Genomic DNA, 19,048 nt, shown 5'->3' on the forward strand with positions numbered 1-19,048 from the left:
TATGACTCTAATTTGTCTAACCTCATAAAATTAGATACCAAAAAGAGTGAATTTTCTAAGTAAGTAAAATAAAATAGCTTAAAATGTTTTCACCCACTAGTTTTAGCATCCACCCGGTTAGTAGTTCTTGCTTGAATTAGGTATTGTGATTGTTGCCAAAGGGTAATTTTCTAATTCCACTTTTCTTTTTACACTTATTAGTCAGCATTCTATTGTGAGACAGATAGCCCCCTTTTCCACTTATTTATATCAATATGGATATATGGATTCTTGTTTTATTCTGTGGATCATTATTTGTTAGTATTATATTATTATTTTGTTGCTCAAATTGTCCAAAGTTTAACCAGAGGTGACTCATTCAGGGTGGTTTGTGCCACCATCATTCTTTCTTTGATCACTTCTTTACATCTTCATACTTTCCTTGCCCTGAGCCCTAACATCAGCCATGTGTCCAAGAAGCCCTCAATCCTTTTAATGGAAAAATGGTATTTAGAAACCAGCATGTGGGTGCTAAATATCCTAAGTATGCTCATAGCCACTGGGATGTTACTGTTTTTACCAATTCCCAGCGTCTGTCCATATATGTTATATACCATGGGTTCACACCAATACCTTCAATTCAGTCCCAATACTACATAGTTCTTTCTGTCCTTCTCCCTATTTGTACCTCCCGTTTCTGATTATGAGAAACTCGGCTCTCGTTATCTTCAGTGTTTACTTATTTATTCAATCCCTGTGTGTAAGCAATTACCTGACAATATGGGCTGTCCCCTAAGCCACACTGCTGCTGACTCACACCTACTGAGAGTCTTTGCCATCCCAGTCCAGCTTGCTTTGTCCACACTAGCCCTTGACAGCCAGGAGTCTCCCCCCAACCCTGGTCCCAACCAGTTATCTATCATTACTCTTGAAAGGTAAAAATCTAGATGCTTAAACCCTACTTCTTTTTAAGTAGAGAGATAATGATGAAAGGTAGAGAGCTGGACATGAGACTAAGTAACCCGGTGATTAGAAACTAAACACCAATATTAAGTAATTAAAGTTCACACCTGGGTGATCTCTTCAAACTATTCCTTGTGAAACTCATTTCCAATTCTAACTTCTGAGGGTAGAAATAATAGAAGGGAAGTACAAGGTTGAAGTTTATTTTTTGTGGGGAAGAGTGGTGGTCTGTCTTGAGAATGTTCCTGTGCCATGAACAAAAATTGAGTGCCTGTTGTGTGTCAGATACTATGGTGAGATGAAGAAGGGAGAGAAAAACAAGTTACTCCTCCAAGAGTTTAACTTAAATTGTAAATCTGCTGCTGTTACTGTTAACTTTAACATCCTTAATTTTTTTTATAAATTAAAAGTTATAATCAGAACAAGTTGGACTATGAAACTGGCAAAATATTAGTACTAAGAATGTTTTTTAATTAGATGTTCACTCGTTTCCACGTGGTCTGTTGCTTTTTAAGGCAAGCCTGAAATAGTGTGTGAGAATCCCCGTTGTACTGTGGCGCCTCTGACGCAGCCTGCTCTACACATTGCAGACAAAGATCCAATCCCCGAGGAGCAGGTAACGGTGAAAATTGCTTTTCTTCCCCCTAAAGAAGAGTTTCACATATAAAGGTTGCCTGCTTTCTCTGTAAGTGGCGTAGATAATTATTCACTAAGTTGTTAAATTTATGTTTGTGATGAGCTTCAAAATTACAACACAATGTACTGAACTGACATCACATCATTTGTTCTTAATGCCTTGAATTCAATGCACTGAACCTACCAGCAAATTTACATGTTATTTATACCTTACTATTTCTTAGACACTTAAAAGTGATTAAACACATTAAAAATCCGTGCATTGGCAAAGGTACCTTCTGGGATGCTGGAAATGGGACGAGTGGTTACCGGTCTGTATACATGTGTGAAAATCCTGCACACGTTGAGATTTGTTCATTTGGCAGCAAGTACACTGTACCTCACTCTAAAGAAACAATTTTTCAATGATTTCATTAGACACTGACAAAGATTTCTTCTGCTTATCCTTAGGAAAACTTCTTTTCCTTTGGTCATACTGTCTACTCAGTTCTTAATTGCAAAAGGAGACCAATTCCGTTTCCTTTAACAAACAGATTTCTTTTTTAAGATTTTATTTTATTAGAGAAAGAGAGAGAGAGAGCACGCAAGTAGGGGGAGGGACAGAGGGACAGAGAGAATCCCAAGCAGACTCCCCACTGAGTACAGAGCTTGACGTAGAGCTCCATCTCACCACCCGGAGACGATGACCTGCGCTGAAACCAAGAGTCGGACGCTTAACTGACTGAGCCACCAGGAGCCCCAACAAACAAAAATTTTGTTTGAAAAAACAGTACATGACTGAAAGAATATTTCTGAGGACCACATAGGTTTGAACCAGGCTGGTGTAAATGGCCAAAATCACCCAAAGGAATTGTTCCCTTTACAGCAACATCACTGCCCAGTCACTGGTTGCAGATATTACTCTATCATTGCTGAATAATAAAAACTCCCTTTAGAACCTCTACCTCTAGAAACATGATCTGCCACCATTCTTACCAGAATGGATTCCTTAAGATGCCTGCTTCCCTTGTAATAAACTTCTGGGTCAGATGTGATCCATGTACATCTGATTAGAGGATCCCAAGTCATTTGCCTGACCCATAACTGCAAGGAGGCTGGATAAGCAAGGATCCTAGTCTGTTCCTGGGAAGTCAGAAAGAACCACAAATATCTACCACAAGAAGACTTAACATACCTGACCACCTCCCCAAACCACCAGCCCTTCTAATTTTGATTGGTTTTGCAGAGCTAATAACTAATCTTGTCTAGATCTATAGAATGGTATCAGAGCAGAAAAATAATGATTGAAGTTATTAAACCTTCTTATCCACAGTCCCTTTTAGTATCAACTGTGAAGTTTTTTTAAGACTTCAATTTATCTATAATAATATGTTTGCTCTGTTTGCCCACCTTTGCTTTAGTGACCTGTGCCAAGTGTCTTCATTTTTTAATCTTGGAGATGGGTAGGTATAAGTTCATGAATGCTACTAGAAAATTGTCTGCTTGAAGTGCTTTTTCTTATATTCATTTTCAGGAATTAGAAGCTTATGTAGATGATATAGATATGGACAGTGATTTCAGAAAGGATGATTTTTATTACTTGTCTCAAGAAGACAGAGAGAGACAGAAGCGTGAACATGAAGAATCCAAGAGGGTCCTCCAAGAATTAAAATCTGTGCTGGGATTTAAAGCATCAGAGGCAGAAAGACACAAGTGGAAGCAACTTCTATTTAGTGATCACGGTAAGCACTGACTTCAGAACAAAAAAGTTATTTTAATGTAGGGGATTCTTTTTCCTTGAACTATGAATCTTGTTTTAGCTGTAAAATTCTTATAGATTTAATTTTAGGGATCTGTCAGCAAGTATAGTACTTTTTCTTCCAAACACAGATCAATATGATCAATGAAAGAGTAGGTATATAATCAAATTGGGAATATGAAATCATACTTTTTCATCACATATTTGCTGTTTTACTAAACTTTATTTGGAACTGGCAGTAAGTTGAATAAATTAGTGTTTTCAAATTTAGTGAATTTGAGATTCTAAACTCTGTTCTCTTTTATGTTGATACTATAAATACCTCAGTGAAGCACCAAATTAATAACTCTATGTTCATCATTGAAACAAATGAATTAAGACCTAGGCCAGTTAGCTACATCATTAAAGTTACTTAATTGATTTGAGCACTTTAGTAGATGGGAGAAGAGGAGGAGGTGCTTTTGTGCACACTGTCTCCATGTTTGGATATTGACAATACTGACGATTAGCATGAAACTCCTGTAAGTTTTCCACTCTTCTTTTTTTGAGTTGGATTTCATGGGAGGTGAGGGAAGGAATGAGAGGAAGCTTAATATTTGACACTATCAAATTAATTCCTAGTTGAGAATTAACTTCTGTAGATTTCTAAGTAGGGAGAGTGGGATTCCCCTTTTATGGAGTACTTATGTGGAGCCTCAAAATCAACTGCCTTCTTTTCCCGTTCTCTTTCTCACTAGAAGTTTATAGATTACCTATACTTCTGGAAAGTTCCTCAGGTTTCTCTTTTCTTCTCTTAGGAGCTCTACCATTCTCCCTTGTCCAGCTACACATTTCTTGATTTTATCCTTCCTCTTCCCATTGGTCCCCTTTATAGCCCAGGTCCTTATTAGACTGTGCTCATATATTGTAATAGTTTCTTAACTGACTTCCATTTTTTTTTATTATTATGTAAACTCTACCCACAATGTGGGGCTCAAACTCATGACCTCAAGATCAAGAGTCGTATGCTCTACTGACTGAGCTAGCCTGGCTCCCCAGCTGACTTCTGTTTTCAATACCTTTTTCTTCTAAGCTATCCTTCAAAGATAGCTTCTAAGCTAGCTTCTATCCTTGCAGGCTCCCTCCAGATTTTTCTCAAACAGTAGAGTACATTGATAATGGCTGTCTAGCTTTAAAACCTAGAGTGGTTCTCCCTTTCCTGCTGTATTAAATCTAAACTCCCTTTCTTCCTGGTTTCAAGCCTCTCTGTCATACGAGTCCGTCATTTTATATTTCCTACTCTTTCTAATACAGATATCCTCCTGTGGTTATATTCATCTAATTAGACGATGGTTCCACAAACTTAATTGATTTTATTCATGAAAAACATTCATGCCGGGGCGCTTGGCTGGCTCAGTTGGTAGAACACGCGACTCTTGTTCTTGGGGTCATGAGTTCAAGCCCCACATTGGGGGTGGAGTTTACTTTAAAAAAAAAAAAAAAGAAAAACATGCATGCTGATCTCTTTATACCAAGAATTCTGTCTTCTCCACCGAGCTGTCCTTTCTACCAGTTGCTCATCCATGAATCCTCTTCTCCCTGCTGCTTCTCCCACCGCTGTAGAGCCTCACACCAGAGGGGCACTGGAGGGAATTGGAAGGAAGTCTTGAGCAGCAACATATGTAGTGGATTAAGAACTTCCCAGAAGCAGCAGTAAAGATAGAGTTCCTGCAACCTGTTTGTTCATATGTTGGGCGTACATGAATCAGAGATTGAGAGTATTGTGTTTTAGGCACTCTTGTTTTCTATGCATCCAATATTTTTGTCTTTCTAATGAAATCACAGTCTCTATCAGTAGGGGCTTTATTATCCCCCACAGTGTTCCTTCAGAAAATTATTCATTCAACAAGTAGTTCCTGAGGCACTGTTTCCTGCTGTATCCCTCGTGCATAGATCAAGAGACAAAGTCCCTGTTCTCCTGGAGGCTTACATTCCAGCAGGGTTAACACTTGACCCTCCACTTGTACGGATTATATTGCCCTATTTAATTAACAATAATCAGGGATATCAATCAACGTCTAATATATGTTATATTCTTTAAGAACTAGATTTATCGACTAAAAATGTATGGGAAGACTGAAAATAGCGTTGTATATAAACCTGTATCTTTATTGTTGAGTATTTTTTCCATATAGCTTTAAAATTATCCTCTTGACAATACGGGCAAGGATATAACAATGAAAGAAATGTGTGTCTTTTTTCAGGTATGTGCTTCTGGTAGTTTACATTTGAAAGGGCAGTAATACTGATTATGTTTGTCAAAATAAGTAAAAAGCTGCTGATACCATAAAATGCTTTTTCCATGAAAAATTTCAGTACATCTTCCAGAGTTGTTTTCATCTCTGCCTACAGGGGTAAAGTCCGAATGGAATTAGAGAGGGATATTCTACACTGGAACCTGCTGTGGCCATTTTTTCTGTTGTTGCTGCTTCCCTAGTGGAGTTACTGCAGCTTAGGGATCTGTTTCTTGGCAATGGACTCCTTTTACAAATTATTTTTTAAATAAACGCCAGATCTTCAAGAAGCACTTTTTTTTCTTCCGTCATGCTTCCTAATATATTGTATTGTACTAACCCCTCATACTGGGAGGAGAGACTGCCTAGCAAGCAACCCACTGCCTACTAACATCAAGAGGGGCTAAATAAAACTTCATTTTCCTTGAAAGGACAACTTCTGCCGTATGGATATAATATTTATGTATTATGCTTTGTACAATAGTTGATTTTGAATACAGATTTTATTTTGTTTTCTATTTTTCTGTGACATTACAAAATGTGTCGAAGTTATGGCTTTACTTTCATCAGGGTCTTGTTAGGTGGTTGGCAAGTAAGTTGAATTGTGTGCATTTTTTTTTTCCATGCTGTTTTAACTTGTAAATATATATGTGCTGAAGAGATGATTATTATCTGGATGACTTTAGACCTTTTAACTGACACGTTATCGGTAAAAATCATGCTGCTTATTCTTTCATAAGATGGTTCTCAAACTGTAGTGTGCATTGGAGTCAAGTGTAGGGCTTGTCAACACAGCTGGTCCCCACTCACAGTGTCCCCTTCAGTAGGTCTGGGTGGGGCCCAAAAAATTTGCACTTCTATCAAATAAGCTGGTGGTTACAACTGATGCTATTGGTTTGGGGACCACACTTTGAGAACCACTGCTTTAATATTTTGAATAAGAGAACGTGTGAGGTGTTCATCAAAACCCCATCCCATTTCATTTCTTAGGCATTCTATCTCTTATAAAGTTCTCTGGATTTATAAATTTACATAGATTTTACTAGAAAGTTTTATTTAGCTTTTATTTATTTATAAGAAAAAACTACTGGAAGTTTAAATTAAAGTTTAAATCAATGCTGGGTCCTTAGTTATTATTTTTCTTTCTTTTTTTCTTTCTTTCTTTCTTTCTTTTTTTTTTTTCCTTTGAAGCTGTGTTGAAATCCTTGTCTCCTGTAGACCCAGTGGAACCCATAAGTAATTCAGAACCATCAGTGGATTCAGATATGGGGACAGTTGGTAAAAATGATACTGAAGAGGAAAATAGTAAACCCTCCACAGCTGACAATGAAATAAGTAGTAGGACTGAGTATTTATCTGAAAACCCTCTAGATAGTAAAAATAAAGACAATTCTGCAAATGACGTCTTCCTCCAAGGAGCTGAAGAAAGAGTGTGTTACCAGTGTGAGAGTGAAGAGGAATGTCAGCAGGCAGATGTAGGTAGCCTGTCCACTGCCCATCCAACTGCCAGGGACTTCTTTCAGCCCTCCATTAAGCAGAGACTGGCACGGCTCCAGCGGTCACCGGATTTTACCTTCACTGCCGGTCTTGCTGCAGAAGTGGCTGCTAGATCTCTCTCCTTTACCACCATGCAGGAACAGACTTTTGGTGATGAGGAGGAAGAACAAATAATACAAGAAAATAAAAATGAGGTAGAAGAGAATTAAGAACCAAGATTTACATGAAGGATTTTAAATTGTTGCTTTTATGCAGGTGTTTTAGCTTCAACACTACATAATCCACTGGAAAGGGAAAATGAGTGTTTACTATATATAAAGCTAAGATGTGAATTTACAGCAAGAACCCTGGTTTGAACAACTGCTCTGAAAATAGTAGCTAACCTGTAAATGGCAAATCTTTTAGGAAAATAAGAAGGTAAGGGCTCTTTTGAATAAACTTGCTGTTTTAATTGCAGTACAACTGATCAATCTTGGGAATTCTTTAGGTACTTCTAATAAGAAACAAATTTATCATTTCTTGCCAGAATTCGCTAAAATGACTGGGATAATTCTATTGCAAGAACATTTAGTATGACTCCTTTTTACTATATTCTTGCAGTTAATAACTGCAACTATTATGTTAATAACAACTTGTTTGTATTTTATTTTTGTTTCTACCAGCCTTAAAGATACAGGTTCTGAATTTTAAAAAAAAATTGAATTCATACAATTAATGTGTACTGGGGGTTGGAACTAAAAAGTAGTGTCAAAAATACTGGGATTGTGACATGTTTCTTAACGTTTCCTTGTTCATACCTGTATTCGGTAGTTAATTTTAAGATGTCCTAATAATCTTTAAGAGAAGAACATTGTACTGTTTTAAAAATTAGCCTTTCAATTATTTTTTGTGTTTATCTTATGTTCTTGTTATAACTAATAAGGAATGATGTCAAAGTGGGATCCCTGTAGTCCAAGGCCCCATTCCCAACTTTGCAGAAAGTTCTTTGTTTAGGTTTGCCTACAGATAATTGGGTGCCATTAACACAAGCCGGTCACCTTAGCTGCCGATTTCTAACCTGAGGCTATACCCTCTCCACCTTAATGAGATTCTGGAAACATCCTGTCTGCTTCCTGGAAAGCATCCTTGTCTCCTTAGTACTTCATTTACAAACTACCTCTTAAAAGAGGTTGCTTTCCAAATTGTCCAGTGTTAAATGACTGCATTTTCAAAATGTGACATTTTCAGGAGTATAGTACGTCTTGAAACCTATAGCTCTTCCGCACTGACATAGTTTATAGACATTACTTGGGGAAAGTACAGGAATAGTAATTTCTGCTGCTGTCCTAGAGAGGAGATTACACGATGGGTATAGATTGTCTTTAGAGAAACATTCAGATTCCTGTAAACTTAGAGCACTTTGAGTTAATAGTTTTATGTATCCAAAGGGATTTTTTTTTTTTCCAGTAATCTTAGGAAATGTATTTTTTAACCTGAGGAAAAACTTGGTTCTGCTTTATATGAATAGTAGAGACCCTCTGTGATTCTGCCTATTGACCAAAAATCTGGGACTTATCCATAATTAAGCTCTTAGGATTATCTTAGGGTGGGCCTAATTTACCACTTAGCAATAGTTAGCTAAATTTCAAGAAAAAAACAAATTCTTGTTTTAAGACTGACGATTGTATTCATAAATAATAATACTTTCTTTTTAAATTACTTAGTTTGACAACTCCTTTTCTCCTTGGATTTAGAAGAAGCAGTTATGGAAAAGCTTGGTAATCTTTCTCTTAATCTGTAACCTTACACAGGAAGAATTAGAGTTTAGTAACTTTTAATTCTTTTATTGTATTATTTTTATTATAGCGGTTTAGGAAAAAATCTTAATATCTTATCAGTTTTATTCAATGCTCTCTGAGGTGATACTTTTTAATTTTAAAAGACTGATTTTAATCAGGAATTCCTAATCTTCCAGTCTGATCTGTTTTATTCACTGTTAACAAGTTAAGTTGTTAACTTAATTCCATGAAAATTCTACTTGTTGAAACCATGATATAAGGATCTTGGGACTTTAACTGAAGCTTCTTTTTTTGTGTGTAGTTTTCAAAATTTCTTTCATCTTTTAAAATGCTTCTAAGATAAAATATTATTTTCCCTGTGAATATTCCTAATTTTCTCTTATAATAGTCTAAAAGTCAGTGTTTCTCAGTTTTTTTTATGGGGCATCAACTTAGAATAAATTAGAGGTCTTGTTTTTACATTTCAGATTAGGGGCCATACTCCCAATCCATTCTAGTTGGTCATTTTGGAATGAGACCTAGGTGATGTTTATGCCCAGTAAAATCTAAGAACCTCTGTCTAGGACTTTTTCTTGCCATGAATACCTTAGGAAATAAAAACAAGTCAGTGTAATTATAATTAGGTACTCTTGTTGCTTTTTTAAGAATATTTCACTTTTTATTGTCAGGCTTTTGACTAGTTTTAATAGTTGCCATCCTCCTTCCAAAAGAAGCCCTCTGGGAAAAATATTTTGTGATGCAATGCTTATAATTGTGCTTTCCAAATTTTACAATGATATTTTGACCAGATACTTCTTGTTAGGAGTAATATCCTAACAGCTTTTAACATGAACATTTCCATAGTTTATTTTACCAGGACAAACCTAGTACTTAATGTAAAAATGCATGAAAGAAGCTATTTGGGGTACTCCTGAAGACAAGATTTTTACCCTTTGCCTACAGTAAGGAAAGTCATGGCAGTAAATGATCTGGTAATGGTTAATCATACCTAAAATTCTTATTTTTTTCAGCTTCCATTAAAACCCTGCATATCTGGCATACATTGGGCCAGACTTGCTGGTGTTTGATTTGTGATCCTCTGCTTATATTCTAAGTTGTCTGTATTTTCTGACTTCCTAAGTTAAGCCTTCTTTAAAATTGTACTTCATTAAAATTGTACGTTTGAATATATGTAATTAAGAACTGATGTATTGACTCAGGTTTGATTTCTCAAGTTCTTGGAGACAAGTCAGGAGAAACACATTTAAAGCAAATTTCTAAGGAAATTTTAGAATATGGGTTTAAAGCTTTAACACAAAAGGATAACCTTGAGTTTAAATCTCAGATCCATCATTTAAAAGCTATGGGTGCAGCTGACCTAATAATGTCATGGGGAGTTTTTCCAGCAAAAAACAAATTCTCTGGATTGCTAAGTGATGTTGGTGAACTCTGACTTCTCAGAAGTAGTTAAAAAAAAAAGTGAAACTTTTGAGGCTGAAAAAAAAAAAGATCTGGTTATACGTATGTTAGTAAAATAGGTCAAAAAATTTTTTAAAATTCTCTGAAAAATAAGTAGTACTATTCTGATTTACACAGTAAAGTTGGAGAAGCTTTTGATGTTAAAGCAGAAAAAGAATTAAATTCTGATACATTTCACAAAATTTTAAGTCAATGGGATGTTAATCAGAAAGAACCCTAAGGGTCCTTTCACTCTGTGACCAACTTTTATTTATACACCATAAGTAATATAAAATGTGAAATATTTTGATAAATTATTAGAAATCATGTCGGAAGAAAAGTTCAACTGATTTAGTTTAATCATAATACATTGTTTCCGTATCAAAATAAAACAAGGAAACAAGAACTAAATGCCATAAGACTGTAGATGCCAAGAATGAAAACCAGACAAAGATTGATTTATTCTTCCACTTCCATGGATAAGAACATGTCTGTGTAATTCACACTTATATTAGAAAATGAAGCAACAAATCTATTGGAAGACAAAATATGGAAAAAATGCGCTAAGTACAGTAACAATTTACTTGTCACCATTGACAGGTAACTAACTTGCATGAGTTAATTTTTCATGTAACTGAGGCAAATCCGTTTATTCATAACATTTTTTTTAGTAGTTGAATAGGAAAATTTCTAGAATATTTAGGATCTAATTTAACTTTTTCTTTGTCATCTTTAAGAATATCAGTTCCTATCACGGGGTGATAAACAGAAATGCACCCTCAGGGACTCCTAAGATAGATGAGGTTATGTGTCCTTTTACTCTATGACCCTACGATGCTGTGCTTTGTGAGCTATGTCTCGTTTTCACAGTTTCTCTATCTTCCCTTAAAATCAGCTGTCACTTTTTGCTGCTGTCTTGGGTGCCTGCCTCTTGCACTAGGCCCCTAATTTGCTGCTTCTAATCTGCTGTGGCCTGAGAAACCAGATTGCCAAACTCGCTAGAATTGTGTCTAAAATAAGAGTAAGTAGACTGAAAGAAGGCTAAGGGGCTTTTTCGGTCAGTTAAGTGCATGGACTTTGTGGTACCTGTTTGGCTGCTTAGCATACATACTTTTGTTTGCCTCTTCATTCTTTACTAAGAACTTGCTAAAAATACTTGGTTGAATATGTGATTGCCATATATTTAAAATATTAATTCAGTTTTTATATATTGATGTTTCTAGGACTCTCCATAAATGAATTCAGCTGTAAAAGAAAATCCAACTACCATCTTTGTACAAATCATTGTGTATATTTTAGGAAAATGTTAAATGTTTTGTTCTCGTTGATTGTTCCTAGTATAGGACACAGACTGAAAACTTAGAGCATTGTAAATGTGACTCCAATTCTGTTCACCAAGATTTATATTCTAGAACTGTAGGTTTGAGACTAAACATGCATGGCTAATTTAGGAAGAACTGGCTAACTGAATATTTGGAGAATGACTCATTCTAGATATCTGAGTTTTCTATAGAGCTTAGACCCCTTTAAGCATTACAAATTTTTGGAATAATTTCTGAAGGTAATCCTTTAAAACAGTATGCATTGCTGTCTTATTAAACAGTATATGAAAATCATTTTAATCTTTTTGATGTCAGAATGCTCATTATTAACAACAGTTATTATACTGATAGTCTAATTAGGCACTGAGAGCTATGTGCCCTTTTACTAAATGGCTCCATTCTGCTGTGCTTTTTTCATTTTCTTGTCTTTGTTTCCTGTTAGTAGTTCTGATTCCTCCAATTCCTGCAGTTACTGCTTGCTTACGTGTGCCCCTAGCAATGGCCTTTCTCCACCTTCGTAATGCTCCTTCTAGTCTGCTTTGGTTTTGGAAACCAGGTAACTAAGACAGCTAGAGTAAATCGACTCAGTGAAGACTAAAAAACTGGATTATACTTAAAGCGCATGGATTTTGTATCTATTACTCACTACCTGTTTCATTGCTATCTTTAAAATAAGTGAAGTTGCTAAATGCGATACCTGCTCTCAAAACAGACGAGCTGTTATTGTACAAGGGGAACCATTTTGTTTCCATACTTCACCTTCTCTGTATTCTGTCCTTTAATTTTTTGGGTCTGATTAAAACCACCCCACTCAAATTAGCATTTTCTGCAGTACTCTCTAAATGAATTGGATACCACATGCTGCTGAGAATTTCTTTGGCTAGTTTGGTTTTGTTTTTAGAGATGCATCTTCATTTCTGAAACATGAAGTAGGTTGAGTCCTGGGAAATAAGAAAACTATCATTATTGATATCCCAGAGAGCTGAGAAGTAATAAGGTTTTTAGATTCTAGGCAGTTTTACCACAAAGAATTTGTTCTTTGATTGTGCAAGATTTTAAGACAGTATCTTTGTTTTCACTCAGTGAAATATATGTTAAAAGCTTGCCAAAAGTTATCAGTGTTAGATCTAATGATATTGACAGATATATGAATGACTAAATTCCTAGTGTCATTCTATATTTTGCGTGTTTAAGTTATCATTTAATGTTAAGCATGATGATTTTTCTCTCTTGAATGAAAAATAAACATGAAATTTGCATGTTATTATGTTTGCAAGTAAAATTCAAATCTGTCTAGAAAGGGATATCCTGGCTTTGAATAACTTAGTTTTACCAATAGGCTGATTATGTTTTAGTCCATACGTTGATTCATCCATCCATCCATCATTTACAGGGTAATTGGAAAATCAGCCTATGGCCATGACTCATCACCTAACGTTATTCATATGCTACTGGAAGGGAATTATGATACAATATTCATTTAAAAATAGATGACCCAAACCCGTTTCTTGAGTTGAGACTGCCATTACAGAATAGCCATGATGCCAAACCCTGGTTGGTGGTACAAGGAGAAGAATTCTCCTTGCGTATAGTTGTGAAAGGAAAGTGATTTTACTCAGTGTAATTGCTATAAATCAAGAAGAGGATGAATTGATTCCAGGATTCACATATACAAAAGCATAACATGAAGAAGGAGTTGATTTTATAGAAATCCTAAAATGTGTGATACATTAAAATGCATATGGTATTTTTTAAAATGCTGTACATTTTAACCTGTCAGCAATTGAGTTAATTTGTTTCATCCCTATTTACTGAATTTCATTTGGCACGTGGCCAGCATGTTATTAAAATAGGACAGTATTTAAGTTGCGTATACTTCTGACACACTATTCTTCAAAGTGAGTATATTCTATGAGTCATTGTAGAAATATATATTTCCCCTCATATTTGTATCTTAAGTTTCTAAAGATAAGGGATAATTCTACTGTTTTGAACTTTACATTTTTCACTTTTATAACATTTCCTAAAGGTTGACTGCCTACAAATGAGTTTATTTCATCTTTGAGCATCTTTTCTAAAACTAAAGCATGTCTTTTACAAGTTTATTTTTTATGATATCCTAAAAAATTAGATATCTTTTTTCCTCTCCCAAGTAAATTTAATTCCATATTTAAGTCAAAGTATTTTCTGCACAGTACTAGCACCTGGCAACGTACAGAAAACTCCAGAAATGCCACTCCCATTCCTTAAAGATTGCTGTATGGTCCTGGTACAGCCCTGGAGGTCCATATGGGTGAAAAGCCCAGAAGTCACCTGAGCTGAAAGCACTCCCAAGGAGTTTGGTTTTGTTTGGGTTTGTTCTAGGTATGGTCCCAGGGATCCCAGATCAAACCAGGCCCCTGGGCCTATCCTAGAACCAACCTAAACTCGCGCATCATTCCTGGAACATCAAGAGTGTGAAGACTGAAGAGAACCTGAGGCTGACTAGACATCCTACGTTCACCAAAACTCACTTTTCTTTGTGTGTGTGCGCCTACAGTTAGCAAAAATTGGTTGGTTAATCCTTCTACAATTAGAGGAATAACAATGGATAGCAAGATAAAGTCTACCAGACTTTGACATTACAGTAATTTATCACAGTAGAAATGTGAAATGTAATATGGCTGTTACTAATTGCTGGTGGGAGAATTGTTCTTGTAACTTATCAGATCTCTAGCTCTATTTTATGGTTAAACGATTTAGCCAGCAAAAAAAAAAAAAAAAATTTCTCCCCCAAACTAATGGTTTCTGTTTTTGTCTTTCTCACTTTCTACTCAACAATATGATAGCAGTCTCATTTAATTGTGCATAATTTCTGAAAGGCATTTGGTCTTTGCCCTGTAATTCCAATGGTAAGTAATTTTAAACTTCTGTTTCTGGAGACCAATGCCTTTTTTAATCTCCTTGAATCTACCATACCGCTTTGAGCTTGATTTTTAGGTTCAGGTCTGGGAAGAACCTTAGCATCATTTGTAGATACCAAGTCCCTTGTCAGATTCATTGTAAACTATGTTTCAGAATCTGCTGTGGTTGATGGAAACAAGTTAGGATGATAGAGTGGAAATGGATTAATACCTCACAGATTACTAAAGTATTTTGCAGAATAAGGTTTTTAGTAAGTTTATTTTTGTACCCTGCTGCTCTGGATTTTTAAAAGATTCTGACCTACTTGATTCATCACGTGGTCTCACATCATAACTGTGACATTGCTGTTTTACTTAATTTGAGGACAGGATTTCTGAAAAGGCATGAAAAGACCCCAAATCCAAAGTTATGATACACAATGGAAATGTATACTTTTGGTAATACTGACATTTCAATAGGATTAGACCATGTTTGAAATAATTGCAGACAAATCAAGGACTCCCAACTGTGAAAAGAGCCTCAAACTGTGCTGTTCCTCCAAGCCTTGTCATCAGAAAAATTGGATCAGTGAGTTATCCTTTAAAATAGGACTGTGAGCTTGAGGCTCATTCTGAAGAACTCAACCCTGGGATTAGTTATCTCATTCATCATACAGATGCTTCATCCCATGGGTTCTATTATTTTTGCCTTTAAATCATATTATGTTTACCCTTCTCTCAGTGTTTTCCTGTTTGCACAGTGTTTCCTTTTTACATAAAACACTATACATGTTAGTATATGTATATTTTTTTGATAAAACAATAGACTTTGGATCTAAAGATCTTTGGATTTTGATTCCTTTTAATGTCAAATGATTTAAATGCATTTACAGTCTTGTAAATTCACTCTTAATTTATGCCTCAATTCTTTGGATTCGTTTTTTTCTAATGAACTATATTAGAATTAAATAGGTGAGCCTTACATTGGTGTCTTCCAAAATTTATGACATTTTGCATTCACCCAAACATGAAGATGTCCTGACATTAGCAGTCTTGTATCTGTGCCCTAATCTGTGAGCATAGGTAACTATTTCTTGACATAGCCTGAAATGTATGAACCCATCTTCTGTTTATGTATAGTAAGTGTTCTCAGTATTTGGGGGGGGCATTTGCATTCTCTTTTAACATTGTATGAACACTGAAAACAGGAATGTGTGAACTGTCTTACAGAGTTCGGGCTTGTTTACATATAAGTAATTTTCTAAAGTCAGTCTTCACTCTTCATTTAACACTGGAGTGTTAAGCTGTATTTTTTTAAAATATCATTTAAGAATATTCTTTCAGAGGTACTTTAATTTTTACTTTCTGCCTACCTGTATTTTGTAGAACTGCACATTTCCTACCCTACCTGAAGACTTGAGATTATAGCCTTTCTCATCAGTGCTTTCTTTGATCACTTGATGTATTTTATCGTATCAGATTTTTAAAGGACTTTTACAAGAACGGACAGTAGGTTTGTATATGCCTGTATTATTGTTGTTCCTTCTAAGCTTAACAAGTCTCTAATAAAATCTGTACTTCTCTGTGTCTTCTGTGTGTGTGCTTTTTTTATTCTGGGGCTTGCAACATGAATCAGCCAAAAGGTAAAAATTTCTTTTCCTTTTATCTCCATTTTTCTTCTATTATACTATTTTCCAGAATTTGTTAACATACCGACAAACGACAGCAGTTTTCTAGGAAAACCGTGGATTCATTAGTCTAAGTTTGGTCATTAAAGTGCCTCACATGCTAAGTCATCGGAGTGAAAACAGTAGATGAATTTTAAAAGCTCCATTTTCACCCTTCTCAGTGACTGTCACCATCGGATACATTCTTATCTTCTATTTGTTGACTTGTAGGACCTCCCTGACAGAAAAGACATACTGAATGTCCTATGTAATTGAATGAATGATTGGTTTGAACCTTCCTAAGCTCAGCTACAGTCTTGGGAACATTCATAATAACTCCCGAGTGGCTCTGCAGACCAAGTGCTGGCTAAAGAGAAAGGGCCTTCCTTGAACTGAACTTTGATTTACTTGTTTGTTTTACTATTACGAAAATGTATTTAACAAAAAAGTTCAATATGAAAATGCCCATGACCTGATTTTTATACTGTGAAAAACAGGTGCTGTGGAGAGAGGACATGTGGAAGCAGTTTTCTTCCAGTGAACACACCCATTGTTTAGTTTCCTCGTATTCCAATATCATTCTGCTGCCCACTGCTTGCCATCTCCATACATTCGTCTATCACAAGATTCATAAAGGGACTGAACCCCCGCAATATTCCTTGGACCTGTCCGCCACCATTCAATTTTAATGATAATTTCTTGTCCATAAATTTTTTCAACCCTTGAGGGTAAGCTTTGCTCATGGTGTCTTGTCGGCGAGCTCAATGATGCCTCCAGATGGACTTGAACTGAACTTTTAAATAGATAAGCTACCTCTTCCCAGAAAAGATTTGAAGCAAGGAACAAGCATTCATAAAGGCAATTCTTGACATTTGGCCCTTGTCTGGGATTTACTAATGAAAAGTGTGAGGTAAGGTAGAATATGTGTAGTTACTCTACCGGATCCTGAAGTCATTGGGTAGGAAATATCCTGTATGATAATCACTCTTTGTCTTCACAATTTGCTTCTGAAGGTCTTTAGCAGATGTGCTATAACCATTGAAAATAAAGTTGGCAAATACTAATTTTCCCCGAATGTACATCTGTAAAAATGAATAGAACATTTTCACAATCTGTTCATAAAAAATCAGTCCTACTTACTTTTTTTTGAACTTTTTTTTTTTAATTTTAAATAAGCTCTATACCCAGCATGGGACTTGAACTTATGCCCCCAGGTCAAGAATCACGCTCTACTAGGGCGCCTGGGTGGCTCAGTCGTTAAGTGTCTGCCTTTGGCTCAGGTCATGATCCCAGGGTCCTGGGATCAAGCCCCGCATCGGGCTCCCTGCTCGACGGGAAACCTGCCTCTCCCTCTCCCGCTCCCCCTGCTTGTGTTCCCTCTCTCGCTGTGTCTCTCTGTCAAATAAATAAATAAAATCTTTAAAAAAAAAAGAATCATGCTCTACTGACAGCCAGCCAGGAGCCCCAGTCCTACTTATTTGAGGAAAGATCTTAAATTTTGTGTCCCTATGAGAAAATGTTTACATTTATATACAAAATATTAGGCATCAAATATGTTCCTAGAATCTGAATATACTGTTTGAAGGTAAGGAAACAGGCTCAGTAGTTTTCTCACTCAAAGTTGTACACACGGAGTGTCAGAACCAGTGTCCTCCCCAGTTATAAAAGACCTCGCTATCATCAGCTGCCTGCAGATACATTTCATTTTACAGCTGAACTCTAGGAGAGTACAGGGCCCTTGAATTTTGAAGTCCGTAGACCTGGATTATTGACAAAACTACTTCTCTAAAACTCAGGCAAATCATTTAACCATTTCAAGGTACAGTTTCCTGTTTAAAAAAAAAAAGCATTAATTATGAATTGGAGTAGACCTCTAAAATTCTCTTCCAGGGCTAAAATTCTTAAGATTCTCTATTAATGAGATACAACTGTACTATGTAAAGCCAAGTTTATCATTCTATTCCAGGGTGAAAGAGTGCTTATATTTATGACATAGGTGAGCAGCCTAAGAAATATTCAACCTTAAGGGGATAAAAAGGGGCGCCTGGGTGGCTCAGTCATTAAGCGTCTGCCTTCGGCTCAGGTCATGATCCCAGGGTCCTGGGATCGAGCCCCGCATCGGGCTCCCTGCTTGGCGGGAAGCCTGCTTCTCCCTCTCCCACTCCCCCTGCTCGTGTTCCCTCTCTGGCTGTGCCTCTCTCTGTCAAATAAATAAATAAAATATTTTTAAAAAAAAGAGGTAGTCGGGGGGCGCCTGGGTGGCTCACTTGGTTAAGCGCCTGCCTTCGGCTCAGGTCATGATCTCAGGGTCCTGGGATCAAGTCCCGCGTCTCCGCTCATGCACGTGCTCTCTCTCTCAAATAAATCAAATCTTAAAAAAAAGATGGTAGGGTTCCGTGAATGATGGCAGTTTTAAGAAGTATAGCTGGGGGTGCCTGGGTGGCTCAGTCGTTAAGCATCTGCCTTCGGCTCAGGTCATGATCCCAGGGTCCTGGGATCGAGCCCCGCATCAGGCTCCCTGCTCGGCGGGAAGCCTGCTTCTCCCTCTCCCACTCCCCCTGCTTGTGTTCCCTCTCTCGCTGTGTCTCTCTCTGTCAAATAAATAAAATATTTTAAAAAAAAGTATAGCTGGCTCCAGCTAAGAATTAAGCGTATTTTACATCTTAAAGCAGTCTAATACTAGTGCTTACAAGGTGCTAAGAATTTAAAAGGAACAATAGTTCCCTATGATTGCATGTTATCCTTCCCTCTTAGATGGCATAATCTTTTCATTAAGAGGGAATGTCCTATTACAATGTTTCCTCTATAGGAATAGAATTTCCTGGTTTATCTTCATTTCAGCAATAAAAGAATCTTTTTTGTTGTTGTGAAAGATT

The 19,048-nt window shown here is 36.4% G+C and overlaps 1 protein-coding gene across 8 annotated transcripts in view; it reads left to right on the forward strand.

The window, feature by feature from the left end:
* VEZT (vezatin, adherens junctions transmembrane protein) overlaps window positions 1-16,092 on the forward strand; it is a 73,745-nt gene extending 57,653 nt beyond the window's left edge. For 7 of the 8 annotated variants that reach the window (XM_081819066.1, XM_081819067.1, XM_081819068.1 and 4 more), the window contains 3 exons: window positions 1,458-1,558; window positions 3,092-3,299; window positions 6,781-16,092. In XM_081819066.1, coding sequence (XP_081675192.1) covers window positions 1,458-1,558; window positions 3,092-3,299; window positions 6,781-7,295 — 824 coding nt within the window. In that variant the 3' untranslated portion in view covers window positions 7,296-16,092. Of the gene's footprint in view, window positions 1-1,457; window positions 1,559-3,091; window positions 3,300-5,707; window positions 6,641-6,780 lie in introns of those variants that run through there. The other variant, XM_081819073.1, reaches the window with a different exon arrangement.
* Window positions 16,093-19,048: the final 2,956 nt, after the last annotated feature.

Source organism: Leptonychotes weddellii, chromosome 5, assembly GCF_054177405.1.
Source record: "Leptonychotes weddellii isolate Sample4059 chromosome 5, ASM5417740v2, whole genome shotgun sequence".
In the NCBI taxonomy this organism is placed as follows: domain Eukaryota; kingdom Metazoa; phylum Chordata; class Mammalia; order Carnivora; family Phocidae; genus Leptonychotes; species Leptonychotes weddellii.